General features: G+C 48.3%; 1 protein-coding gene across 1 annotated transcript; it reads right to left on the minus strand.

Annotated features, from left to right (window-relative positions):
- Positions 1–7,945: 7,945 nt before the first annotated feature.
- Positions 7,946–13,793, minus strand: mycn (MYCN proto-oncogene, bHLH transcription factor). Its single transcript, XM_062467997.1, has 3 exons — positions 13,688–13,793; positions 12,614–13,274; positions 7,946–10,051 (listed from the first exon to the last, which is right to left on the minus strand). Exons 2-3 carry the CDS (start codon positions 13,263–13,265, stop codon positions 9,282–9,284), a joined length of 1,422 nt encoding a protein of 473 aa, XP_062323981.1. The 5' UTR covers positions 13,266–13,274; positions 13,688–13,793; the 3' UTR covers positions 7,946–9,281.
- Positions 13,794–14,257: the final 464 nt, after the last annotated feature.

A 14,257-nucleotide genomic window follows, 5' to 3' on the forward strand; every position in this document is an offset into this window, starting at 1 on the left:
ATAATTACCACCACCCCTAACCTCTCTCTCCCGCAATGTAGATTTCCAGTAATTAACCTTGTGTTCAATCTAGAGAAGCTTGCTGATGGATGTCCGAAACGCCAGCCCAATCCTCCGGCTGGGCTCCTGTGATTGGATTAACCAGCGATGACTCAGACAATGGCATAGTCTGACTCAACAGCTGTCAAAACCACAAGAGAAGCAGAAATGCCTGATTAAATATGATAATTTATTTATCTTCTGAGAGTAAGGGATTATGGGTGTGGGGAGGGGCCAGGACCCAGGTTAGTCAATCGTCTAATTTCCATCATTAATTGATGACCCTTGTATTGTCTGGGGCCTCTCCTTTCTGTCGGTGAAGACTCCCAGGACCAGAGAAGTTCATGGTGTGCATGGTGTGTTGGGGTGGAGAGTGTGTGTAGTGTTGGTGTGTTGGGTTGAACAGTGTGTGTATATTGTGATATTACCATGCTGCATAGGGAGGGGTGTTGATGGGAGCGGGCTGATTTGCATGGAGCTGAGTTGGTGATTAGATTTCGAGGATGGAGGTTCTGTCAGAATGCAGTGATCCATCACAATGATCTGACAAGCTGGTAGACATGTCTAGAATGGACTGGGTTTTGCCCCTCAGTCACACACACACAGATATCCACATGCATCTGGACACACAAACACACATAAACAAAGGCACACATGCACACACATGCACATGCATGTTTACACACATTCAGTACGTACACATGTGCAGACACACACATAGTCACAAACTGACATACACATTTAACACAGAAGCACAGCCTTACACACCATCATACACACAGCACCAGAAGAGCACATAGGCAGCCATCTCCAGACACCATACACTGTACCACATGTATGCTGATCCATCTGCCACATCAAACACATGAATAACTCCATAACGACAGTCCCATTCAATTACATACATCAGTAATCTACTGTTGGAACGTCTATTGAAGGGTACAGCTATGTCAGGCCACCCGCTATCCCCTTGTCCCTCCATCTCTCCAGCTCTCCTCCCTCCCTCTGTCCCGCCATCCCAGTTCCATTGGAAGTGATAATGATGGGGGGGATATTGAAAGACGAGTATCCTGCCGTTTCTTCCCCGCTCTCCATCTCTCCGATTCATTAACCCGATTTCAGCTGATCTCTGTCCCACATGTGTCAACACTGAGACCCCCCCCCACCCCAGCCTCCACCCCCCCCCCCCCCACCCCAGACCCCCCCCCCAGCCTTACCCTTCAACGACAGATAACGGTTGAGGGAGAGGTCAAAACCAAAATGTTTTTGTAACCTGCTGTGCAATGCCCTCTCCACACACACACACTGTACACACACACACACAGACACATGCATTCTTGTTCATTGATCTTTTCCAACGCCATGTTCAGAGCACGTTGGAGAGATATGCCGCGCCTTCTGACCCACATTGCCGCAGGGCAAGACAGGTCCCAGGGGATTTGTAGTGTACACAGTCACCTCTGGCATTCCCAAGCCATCTGACTCAATCCATGAATGAAGGAGAAAAAGGAGTTGCTGAAACTAACAGAGAGCAGGGGAGGGGAGGGGGAGGGGAGGGGAGGGGAGGGGAGGGGAGGGGAGGGGAGGGGAGGGGAGGGGAGAGGAGAGGAGAGGAGAGGAGGGGAGGGGAGGGGAGGGGAGGGGAGAGGAGAGGAGAGGAGAGGAGAGGAGAGGAGAGGAAAGGAGAGGAGAGGAGAGGAGGAGAGAGGAGAGGAGGGGAGAGGAGGGGAGGGGAGAGCAGGGGAGAGGAGAGGAGAGGAGGAGAGAGGAGAGGAGGGGAGGGGAGGGGAGGGGAGAGCAGGGGAGAGCAGGGGAGAGGAGAGGAGAGGAGAGGAGAGGAAATGAGAGGGAAAGGGTAAAGACGGATGAATGACCAAAGGACGAGAGAAGTAGAACTAAATTCATTGTTTTTGAAATGACCAGTCAGTTCCGTGTACCATGTCCATTCCCAACTTAAAGAGCCAGTTCAACCAATCAAGCCCCCTGCCTCCTCCCTAGTACGTCACCCATGCCCCAGCCCATACTGGAGGCCAGGGTCAGGGTCCTCTGACCCTGGGGGAGGTCACACACACAACCATCCGCGACCATCCGCAACCCTCGACACACAATAACTGCTATTTCACAGCTAAAGTACCAGAGAAGAGTGAGAGGGATGAGAGAGAGTGGCTTGAAAGCAAGAGCGCAGGTGAGAGGAAAAGAGAGACAAAGAGTGATCAGAAAGATGAGAAAGAGAGAAGGAACCATTTCCCTTCCCCAACTCCTTTTTCAAACTCGTAGTGGGTGAGGTGATTATCTTGTGGAGATTACTGAGTGTGAGTGTGTGTGTGTGTGTGTGTGTGTGTGTGTGTGGGGGGGGGGGGGTCAAATATACCAGGTTTGATAAATACATTAGCAGAATATGGGCCTCATCCAAACATAAACTTTTGGACCTGCTACTCGCTGGTAATATAAACTAGCAGACTCTCTAAAGCTTACCTCTGGCCTGAGGTGTTCCTCCCAACCAGATAGCAATTAGTCTCAATCAGAGGCCCACTTACAACGGAGTGTGTGTGTGTGTGTGTGTGGTTGTGTGTGTGTAGAGAGAGGTCTGTGTTGTAGTTCTGTAGGTTGGTTTTTAAAAACGAGGACAGTTTTTTCAGGTCTGTTAGTTTCAGTTCCCATGCTGGTTCATGTCAGAGGCAGTGGTCAAGGTTTGGTTTAGTCTCATGTGCTTCACTGGCAGACTGTGTTTATTAGAGCAGAGGAACCATTAGTTATCTCCTGCCTCTGGAGGTTTGGTCATGAATCAGTCCCGCTACATATGTACAAACACAGAAGCATCCAAGTGATTACTCAAAATAAACATTCACACAATGGGATAAGTATACACACACATGCATCCCCCCCCCCCCCCCCACACACAGACACACACATGCACATACACACAAAGCTTTCTCAGAGTAGGGTTCATACCCATACACATACATACTCTCCCTGCCATGGCAGTGTGACTTATAGCTGTGTGTCTGGGGTACATATGGTCACCACATTAAAGGGACCTGTCATGGGTTGGAAACGAAGGGTCCAAAACTCTATGGACTCTCTCCACACTGACCACGGGACAGAACATTTATCACACTGTTAAGATACAGTCACACCATGAATCACAATGTCAAAGATAAACTTCTATAGTGGCCCGGGAGCATCCCTTGCATCCTATCACACACCCCATTACCAGGCATCATCTCAGGACTGGGCACTGTGAGGCTGGGTGTCACCCTGCCCCCGCCTCTCTTATGCGCAAATCTGGACTTGCTGGACGGAGTCTCTACTTGATGGGTATCACGTCATAGTGTAACTTATTGTCGCATTGCTAGTCATATGTTGATAAGTAAGGGTCAAGATGTGGTCTGATTGGTTGTTCTTGTGTATAAAGGGAATTATGAAGCAGTGTTCTGACAGCATTGTTGATTTTATTTGTTTGACATGTTTTAAATATCTGTTCCATTTAACCTTCCTTTGACCATTCATGCTCTGATTTAACCCATACAGTCAAATAACTGTAATTACATTGGTATTGGCATTATTTTTTCAATGTTAATACATTGTTCAGTTTCCCCTCTTCCTTTAAACCTAGGGGAATAGTTTTGGTTGTTTGGCCGAAAATGAAGCCCCCCACAATACAGTGTCTCTCTCCAAGCCTGCTCCTGCAGAGATACACACTACCCTTCCTAGGTTTCCACTCCAACCCCAGCCGGGACTAACCTGATTCATCTTATCAACCAGCTCATTATTAAAACAAGGTGTGGTAGATAAGGAATGACAAAAATACAGGAAGTAAGCCATGTACCATTGTTTCAGTCATATATAAGTAAGTAATTTGTTGATTATTAATTTTAAAAAGTTGCAGTAGATAAGGAGTTTTTGAAACATAACCTTCCAGAATGTTGTCTCTCCACCACAATCTCTAAATCCTGATTCGAACAATTAACTGGCTGAAAGGGTTAATCAGGGTAGTTAAAACTGAGGTTGGCAGGAAGTTGACTACCTACGGGACAGAAGACACTGGTGCAAACCCAGTTCTAAACCCCCCTTACAGAGCTGAAGGTGTGTGGCGTCAGCAGACAGGGGCGAGGACACGTCATAACCCGCAGAGGCCCAGAGAAGGAGAGAGAGACATGCTGAGCAGAGACACTTAACACAGCAGGCTAGCAGCCGTTAGCCTCACCGCTCAACAATAGCATCAAAGAGCTGTCCAGCTTACATAAGAGGACAGGGCTCACGCGATCAACGGGCTCACAACGGGCTCACAACAATGGCACAACCAAAACCAATATGTACAAGTTACGTACCAGAGCACATATTTGAATGGGTGGATGAGTGGATGGATGACAAAGCAAACAAAGGGTTTCTTTTCAGTTGGGATGTACAGTGCTGGTTGATACTTGTCTGGCTGACAGCGGACAGAACAGCAGAACAACTTTTGGGATTTCTGCACTTTGTTGTGTCCTGTGTCATGTTAAGAAAAACGATGGGACATTTTAAAGAGAGCCCCCCCCCCCCCCACACACACACACAAATGCAAACGCAAACGCACACCCCACCAACCCATCCCACACATACAGATACAAATGTCACTTCACTTTGAAGTTTAGAATCCCCTATATATTTTTACATGTACAGTATATATACTGTATAGATACAGTATAGTTGCATAGGGTCTATTCAAAAATACACAGAATATCTGTCTTTATCTCTTGCTTTCTCTCTATTTCAAAAGTGTGGGTCTCTCTCTCTCTCTCTCTCTCTCTCAGCAAGGCCTATATTCTGAAAACATGCTCTTGAATGGCTATTCAAGAATTTTTTCAATGAAACCTCATTACCTCTCATTCTCTCTCAGAGAGAGAATGAGAGAGAGAGAGAGAGAGAGAGAGAGAGAGAGAGAGAGAGAGGAGAGAAAGAGAGATGGAGAGAGAGAGAGAGAGAGAGAGAGAGAGAGAGAGAGAGAGAGAGAGAGAGAGAGAGAGAGAGAGAGAGAGAGAGAGAGAGAGAGGGGTATTTGGGGGCCGTTCTACAGTACCATCTGTATGGTAATCGTCTTTGGACTTTGGTAAACTTTGATCTAACCCACAGGCCTCTCTCTCTCTCCCTCTCCCACCACCTCCCCCCTCCTCTCTCCCTCCCTTTCTCTCCATCTCTTTCTCGCCTCCGTTTCTCTGTCTCCTCTGTAAACTCAGTAATTACAGTAGCTTCATGTGTCTTTGTGTGTGTACATTACCCTACACCACCCTTCACACACACACACACACACACCATCCACCCCTGTCCCCCCCTCCAGCACCTGCGGCTGCGCAGACTCCGGACCCACGACAGATGGCGGGCCCCCCTGGCATTAATGGCAGCGCCTGGGCACACACACAAACACAGACACACACACACACAAACACACACAGACCTGTGAGGGCTGGCTGGGCACGGCTTTGTCTGGGCAGAGGATGGCCAATGGCTCCTGGATTAACACAACAACAACAAATAATGAACAGTGAAGATGCATAGATATATACACACAGACTTACATACACATTAGATGCAAATTAGACTTCACAAATGTCATGCACATACACAGATACATGTAAAACATACACAAAAAGACACACAAACATATAGCCACATACAAACATACAAACACATACGCACACACACATGTAGATACATACAAACATACACACACATGCTCACCCCCACCCGTTCCCTGTGCTATTGTTGTGACCATATGGAGAGGTTAACTCACTGAATACTGATTTGGTGTTCAACAGGACAATAGTGTTGTCATGGTGGAGCTTGTAATGACGTAAACGCACACACCCTCTTTTTCTCTGTTTCTTCTCTGTTTCTCTATCTCTCCTCTCATTGTCTTTTCTCTCTCACTCTCCTTTTTTCGACACACATACTTTCTCTCTGTGGCTCTATCTCTGTGGCTCTATCTCTGTGGCTCTATCTCTCTCTCCCTCACACACATAAACATCCACACACCGATTTATTTTCACACACACATACACACACACACATTGACTTTGACACTGGTTGTTGGGTCTGTGGTGGGTGTAAGTCCATTAGTGTGAGTGTGCTAGGCTAGTGTTCTAATGTGTGGTAATGAGGTCTGAGCCTGGCCATATGTCTGCCCTGCACAGGCAAGGCTGGCTCCAGAGACAGCTCTCCACTAAAACAATTAGCCTCATTTCACACAGACAGGCTTACAGTAGCATGTGTGTGAGTGGACAGTGTCTGTGTGTTTGCAGAGGGGGGAGAGGGCAGGGGTGTTTGTGTGTACAGCTGACTGGCACTCCAGAAAGTGTGGTTGTGTGTGTGGTGGGTGGGTGTGTATCTGGGAGCTTGTGTCATTATGTCCTGCTGACAGGTGTCTGAGAAGTGTTGCCTGGTGTTTCAGATGTTGGTTGATAAACAGTCTTTGTGTGCTCGTTCTAAAGACTCCAGACAGTCCTCCAGTCCTCCGGTCCAGTTGAAAGTCTTTGTGTTTCTCCTGTGTGTTACAGTATATGCTGGTATTGTCTATCACATTGTTTTGCGGCTTTAACCAAGCAGGATAAAGCATTAGGCAGATGGTGTGGACTACTCCCTTGAGGAGTCACACAAACACACACACACACACACAAACACACACACACACAAACACACACCGGACCCCTGTTATGTAATCCAACAGACAGAACGCCCCCCTCTAAGAAGCTCAGTCTCAAGATGGCTGAAGTCACTACAAAGTCTCTGCCCCCCCCCCACCCCCGCACCACAACAATACACACACAACTACAGCACAAATCTCACAACAACACACACCAAAATAACATGCACACATGAAACCACAATACAGACTCCGATGCCAAAACTATGTGCAAATACTGTAGACCACAAGACACACACCACACAAACGCACACTATAAGAATGTACTGTCCAGTCTATGCTGGCCAACACAACATGACCCACATAGGAAAGACAAGAAACAGACCACACAGACAAACGTTTAGGCAGAGAAGACACCCACACACTCTGTCAGTCCACCATGCTTTGATGACCCTCCCTTCCCTGGGAATATATTTTTGTTGCACTTTCTGAGAATCTACGACACTGGTCTCCCACATAACCCTAACTCCTCAACCACACACTCAACCACACATACAGATTTTTTACCTAACCCTTACTCTTGTAACCATACTCCTCTTCAGGGGCCTTGTTAGGGGAGCAAACAGGGGAGAATCCGGGGGAGAGAGAGAGAAAAGGAGGGGGGGGGTAAGCAGGGAGGGATGGGAGAGGAGAGAAAGGGAAGAGGCGAGAGGTGGGGTAGGAGAGAACAGAGAAAAGAAGAGGGAGACAGAGCAGGAGGAGAGGATAGAAAGGGAGGGGGGAGGTGAGCCATGTGGCTGATGTTGGTAAACAGTAACCAGCCATGCCTGGGCACTGAGGCGGACTCACACACACACACACACAGACACACACACACACAGACACACGCACTCCCGCCGGACAAAAAATAGAAGAAAACGCATTCAATGCTCTGAGTCTGCCAGTCAGCAGCTGCTCCAGTTTCCATAGCAACGAGGGAACAATGCAGGAAGAGCAGTGAGTGTGTGTGGGTGTGTGTTCCTGTCCACTTGAAGTGTGTGTGCGTAGGTGTGTGTGGGAGGGTGTGGGAGGGATGGGGGGGTTCGCTGCAGGACACTCTTTTATTCCTTTGTGAAGAAGAGTATATCAGGATGAGAAAATAACAGAGAAAGACATGGAGTAAAGGAAAAGAGAAACACAAATCACAGAAAGAGAGCGGGGAAACACAGGAGAGACAGAAACAGAGAAAGAAAGTGAAGGAGTGTTTATTACTGTTGAAGTTGAATGAGTCAGAACCACACAGAGAGATATTTTTCAAGGTCTATTTATTTTTCAAAATGAGGTATTTCAAAGTGCTATGAGTTGAAGCACTAGATGTACAGTTTAAGAATGAAAAAAACAACAATCTTATATCAGTTTACCCAGTTCTCTGCACCCGATAGTTACAAGTATATAAACAAGAAAGAAATAAAGCAGGAAAGAAAGAAAAGAGTGAGGCAGGGGTACGGGGTGATAAAAACACATTTCTGTACAAAATAATTATTTCATATTGAGAAAGGAAAATGTCAAGGTGACGTGATATCTAGTGAGAACTCATTTTCATACGAAAATATAGGTGTACATTTTAGTATGTATCAGGGTCACACTAAAGCATTAAGGGGTGGATTAGTAATATGGTTCAATACAAAGAAGAGAAATAAGGAAAATAAACAACAATAACAACAACAACAAAACAATATATTGTTATATACAAAGTTTGGTGACCCTCTGAAAAGGTGGCCTTACAGTACGTTCAAATGTATAGAAAGTTCCAGTCTAATTATTGGCAGCTTCTTGATGTATAAAAACCAGACCAAAAAAACTCTACAAAACAAGGCAGATTGAGTATTTGTATCTGTACAGTATCGTTATTTACAAAAGTGTCGGCTAGCAAGGTGCACAGTTATTCATCCACTGACTGTTTCAGCACCAGTGAGAACAAGATAGAGGAGAGCTGGAGGAGCGGAGGAGGAGTGAGGAGAGGGGATCGAAGAGGAGGAAAGAAAAGTGGGGAGAAGAGAGGAAGGGGGAGGCGAAGGGAGTCTACAAGTCGTTGTGACATCGTATTTGGAACCTGGAGGTCAGAGGTGGATGTGTGTCTTCAGTTTACAGTGGTGAAGGCAAAGCGTGCTGAGTCTCTATGTGAGCTTTGACCCACAGCCCCCTACTTGTTGGGGGTCACCTGGTTTGGGGCTAGCGTCACAGTGAGTACAAAAAAATACAAGGTATAAAAACAACAATGAGAGAGAAGGATGACTGGAGTCCCCTCCTCCCTCCCACTCCACCTGGTGCTCTTGTCCTCGGCGTGACTGGATTGATAAAGTAAACCCTCAACATTCTCAACGTCAACAAATGTGCAAAAAAAGTGGCAGCAGTGAAAGTCCGAGTGTCCCAACAACCCCCTCGGTCTCTGAGACTCAACCGTATATATGCGCGTGTGTGGTGTGTGTGTGTGTGTGTGTGCGTGTGTGTGTGTGTGTGTGGTGTGTGTGCATGTACGTGTGGATCCGAGCGTGTATATACTGGACAGGACTGCGTGTGCATCTACAGAGAATGCGAAGAGGGCTCATGGGGGTGTGTGTGTGTGTGTATAAGATGCCCCAGGTTAGCGAGTCCTGGCCTGATCGAGCCGCCTCATCAGCTGGTGTCTCCGGGCCGCCAGCTTGTCTCTCTCCTGCTGCAGGCGCTCGCCCTCGGCCTCCAGGGAGACCAGGTACTCGGCTGCCTTCTTCAGGATCAGCACCTTGGCCGCCTTGTCGTTGTGGGCCAGCTCGGGCACGTGGTCGCGCAGCGCGAGGAAGCTGGAGCGCAGGTCGTTGCGTCGCTGGCGCTCCAGGATGTTGTGGTTGCGTCGCCGCTCGCTGTCCTCCGAGTCGGAGCCGCCGCCCCCCCGCGGGCTGCTGTCCCCGCAGGCGCTGCGCTTGGAGCGCGAAGACGAGGACGTTGTCACGGAGACGGAGCTGCAGGCGCCCGTGGAGAGCGAGGATGAGGAGGAGGATGAGGAGGAAGAGGAGATGGTTCTGGCGGAGGGTCGCGGGCCGTCGCCACGGTGTTTCTTGGAGGGCGGGGCGGGGTCGTCGTCGGAGGCGTAGGGGGAGGGGGCAGCATAGTTGTGCTGCTGCTGGTGGACTGAGCTCCTCTTCAGGATCAGCTCCTGGGGCGCCCGGCTAGCCAATCGGCTCACAGCACCGGACCCCGAGGAACCTCCCACCTTGGGCCGCACCGAGATGGTGACGGTGCCGGTCGCCATGGGTGACATACCGTTGCGTCTTTTCTCCACGGTGACCACGTCAATCTCCTCCTCGTCCTCGTCATCCTCGTCGTCCTCGTCATCCTCGTCCTCATCTTCGTCCTCGTCATCGTCTCCTTCCTCCTCTGAGAAAGAGAAACACAGCGTGAGTGACGATGAATGACTAAGACACCAGCTATTTCGACTTAATCTGTGGTGCTAACAGGTGACAGGTGTGTGTGCACCTGTCTGTGTGTGTATGGGAGAGGGGGTGCAGGAGTATTGCTCAGCGAGACTTGTTTGCACAAAGAGTAATGCTCAGTGTCAGTCAGTTATGCACTAATTCACACTGAGGCCCTGTTTACCTGTGCTCTTTCCCTCTCTCTCTCTCCTTCTCTCTCTCTCCTTCTCACTATCTTTCTCTTTAACCTTTAGAGGGAGACTTCAGTGTCTGGCAAGCTGTCTATCTGAGCTGGTCTGGTAATTTCTCCATATCTCACTGAACTTCTAAATTCATTCAGCTTCCACTCAACACTCATCTACAGCTCAATGCTCTCATCGTAAAACCTATATTACAGCCCAAACTTATCATAAATCTTTCTCTTTGAAGATGAGAGGAGGTGGAAGCTAAGTCCTGAGTGTGAGAAAGAAGGGGAAGACAGGGGGGAGAATATGTGTGTGTGTGTGTGTGAGAGGCCCAGTTAAAATGCCTTTGCGATAATGGCTATCATTATCAGCTAAGCCCCATGCAGTACAGTGTGGCATTTTACAGTTTACTCGAACCCACATCAGACGCTTCACATACACACGCACGCACACACTCACACCTACACACACACACACTCTGGCTGGCACAGCTATCAAAACAGCACGATGGCAGAGGGCTCAGCTGGGTGTTAGGGGGCGTGGCCCGTCTCACCACATGTGAGTCTGAGCGGGGGCTGTTTGGTATGTGAGCCCCCACAGCCCTGAGCAGAAGGCTGGGTGGGTACACAGTCTAGCTGGTAGGCTGTCAAGAAAATGAGGATCAGTAGAGCAGACTTGGCCGAGAAGTTGCCTTCTTTGTTTCCTGATGCAGCAGAATGAGTAGCGAGAGAGAAACCTGTGTCCTTTAGTTGTAATGAATAATGTGATTATATTGTTAAAGGCATAAACTCGCAGTCATAGCCTATCTTATCAGTGTTTTCCGTCTGAACTGTTGATTCTGTGGTAATCCCATTATCTTCAATATAGTGCCAAAAAAGAGGAGGGGTGTGGGTAGAATTTGGAACACTAGGGTAATGTGTATTCTAAAACCTTCTACCGTTTTCTATTTTTTCTCTCTAAGTCTGCGGCGCCTCTTTGATGGGGAAATGAAGAGCGCGCAGTTAAAAGACACACAAAGAGTTAGAAAGAGAGAGAGAAACAGAGAGATAGAGAGAGAGAGACGCGACTTAACGCTGCAAGCGGCGGAAGAGCCCTGCAACCGTATTATCCGCAGGCTGGCGGGGCGGCAGGCGATCGGATCACCCTTTAAGCCGAGGCGCTGGAGCGGCGCCAGGAAGACAGCTGTCGAGAGGGAGCGCTTGTTCAAAGCTGTCACCCCTTAAAAGAAACAGGGCCCTCCTCTAGCTTCTTTCTTTAGGCCGCGGTCCAGTCAGGGGGCGGTTTGGCAAGCCTAGTCTAGTTTTCTCTGCCAAGTTGGAGGTCTTTCTACTACCGTTTAGCAGCCGGCCCACAACAAAGACCGTTGGTGTTCTGACTCACGTGAGTTTTGTTTCACGGACGATGCATGCTTAAAACGAACGGAAGTTGAACAGTTAAACGGATTCCAATTGTTCTAATTTGTGGCAAGCTCCCTATACAAAGACACAGAGTCCTTATATTTCCATGTAGTCCTTTGTTATAGCACCACTTGCCTACACAATGTTAGGCTATGTTATGCTCAGATCCCGCAACAAAGGACAGGATTAGTGAAATATGTCAGCAGCATTGTAACACCCACGGCGCTCAACATATTTCTCTAATCCGTGCGTGATCATAACTTGCACCAAGCCGTGAAACAGGCACTTTATAATGTAATCACTTCTATTTAGCACGCTCTAGCCTGGCGTTGCTGCCTGCACAGTGGCGACGAGGATACACATCACAACACGAACAGCGAGACCGGTGTCTTTTAGTAGGGTAAGGCTGCGATGCCAACTGGGTCTTAGTTCGTAATGTACACACAGTCCCACGTTTACTGCCATCTGCCGGATGAAGCCCCGGTCTATTACATAAACCTCGTTCACTGTGTCACCACTCACGGCTATAGTGTGTGTGTGTGTGTGTGTGTGTGTGTGCGTGCGTGCGTGTGTGTGTGTGTGTGTGTGTGTGTGTGTGTGTGTGTGTGTGTGTGTGTGTGTGTGCGTGTCTGGAATGTAACGAGGTAATCGGATTCAGGGTTAGTCATAGGGGCTTATGAACTCTACTTCCAATCAGCAAGCTACTACTTCAACTCCAGCTAATTATTGGCTAATAATAACATCACTAATAATAAGCATGGACATTTATTTAATGTTATTATAGGCTATACGTTGTCTTGTATACGTTGTTACTATAGGCTACATTTCATCAGCAGCCAGCCCACCCTAGCGAATCGGTGCGTTTTTCAGGCTGTTGTGTATCAGCTGTTATAGAGAGCTCAACAACAAAGGCGCTTTTACGCATCTTCACCATAAGTCACTCACCAGAGTCGCTCGGAGTCTCCTCGGCGCTGCAGCGGGAGGAGGACGGGACGGTCCCGGCTGGACCTGTGCTGCTGCTACCGTTTCTTTTGTTGACAGGGAAGGGAAAGACTATGGTAGGGTCCACACACTCCGACTCGGCACGGCTCAACTCCGGTGCCTTAACGATTACGTTTTTGCTAACTCCGCCGCCACAAGCGGTCGCGGAGGAGATGGCTTTGCCTAGCTTTTCGGTAACGACGCGCTCGAGCTTCTCCCGGGCTGAGAATCCGCTCCACATACAGTCATGGATGATGATGGAATTGGGGTTACTATCCAAAGCGGAGCCGAACAGGTCTCCGTCTGACGTCCCCCAGACATCGTCCTCGGGCAGAAACAGGAGCTCAGAAGCCCAGTCCAGAGGGTCGCCTAATCCAAAACCCACAAGACCGGAATCCCCGGACGCGTTGGCCAACTCTCCCGGTAGCGCTGCTCGACTGGGAGAAAGGGGCGGCGTGGGCAGCAACTCGAATTTCTTCCAGATGTCCTCTCCCGGTGGCGCGGCGTCAGGACCGCCGTGGTAGAAGTCGTCCTCGTCCGGGTAGAAGCAGGGTTGTAAGGAGTCGAACTCCAAGTCGGAATTTTTACTTATTGTCGCCGGCATTGTATCCCACATTTGAAAAGCCTTCAGAAGGGACAAAAATACTTTAGTCACAAGATTCTTTCAATTAAATGTAATTTCACCTGAAATAAGTAGCCTAACCCGATGACGGTCAAATCTAAGACCAAATCGAGCATCTTCACACAGTTCTAAGTAACCGACACCTAATTCACAAAAAATCCCAAAAGGGAGTGAAGACTGTGACCCCAACTAGGTCCCAGTCACCTTTCCATCTTAGAGGATAGTGATGTTGGAGCTTCAGAGTACACTAGCGCATTATAGTAGCCTAGCAGTCTTTAACGTCTTTAACGCTTGCAAGATCAGTGACAATCCTTACATGTTTAAGTAAACACACAGGACCTACAACAAAAAGACAGCACTGAGAGAGAACACAAAGGAAGTGCTTCCTATCCCCTCTGAAATAGGAAGAGGCTCACCTTGCCCTGAGTCGTGGTATGTTTTCACTCTTGCAGTCAGTAGTAGACTCAATTTGAGCGCACATCTACTCGTGTGTAACGCAGACAGTTCTCTGACACACTTTGTATCAGGCGGTGCTGTGTTATACACTCAAATCTCTGTGTTGGAGTCCAGACTCCGCCCACACAGGGCGGGGCTGTCGGGGTTGGTGCGGCGGGGCGCGCGGCAGACGGGCAGGCAGGATGGCTATGTGAGCTCGAGACTGGCTCCAATGACTCCCAAGCGAATACAAAATCATGTGCCACTGCATTTATGCATTTTATGATTTGTTTTCTCTATACATACTAAACATATATATATATACATTTATGGTGGGCATATTATCAACGAGTAGCCTAAATGTAGTCTTGTTTTCTTTAATTATATAATGAATCATTATATTATTCAAATAAAAACGCGTTGTAATTTCCCCCCACGAAAGTGTACTCTTGTGCTTGTAACAGAGTCGACTGATGCATTACCCAACCCTTAAACACTAGACCAACTCTTACCATTGTCTGAGGGGCATTGAGGTAACGGCATACCAAGAT

Source organism: Osmerus eperlanus, chromosome 8, assembly GCF_963692335.1.
Source record: "Osmerus eperlanus chromosome 8, fOsmEpe2.1, whole genome shotgun sequence".
Taxonomy (NCBI): Eukaryota; Metazoa; Chordata; class Actinopteri; order Osmeriformes; family Osmeridae; genus Osmerus; species Osmerus eperlanus.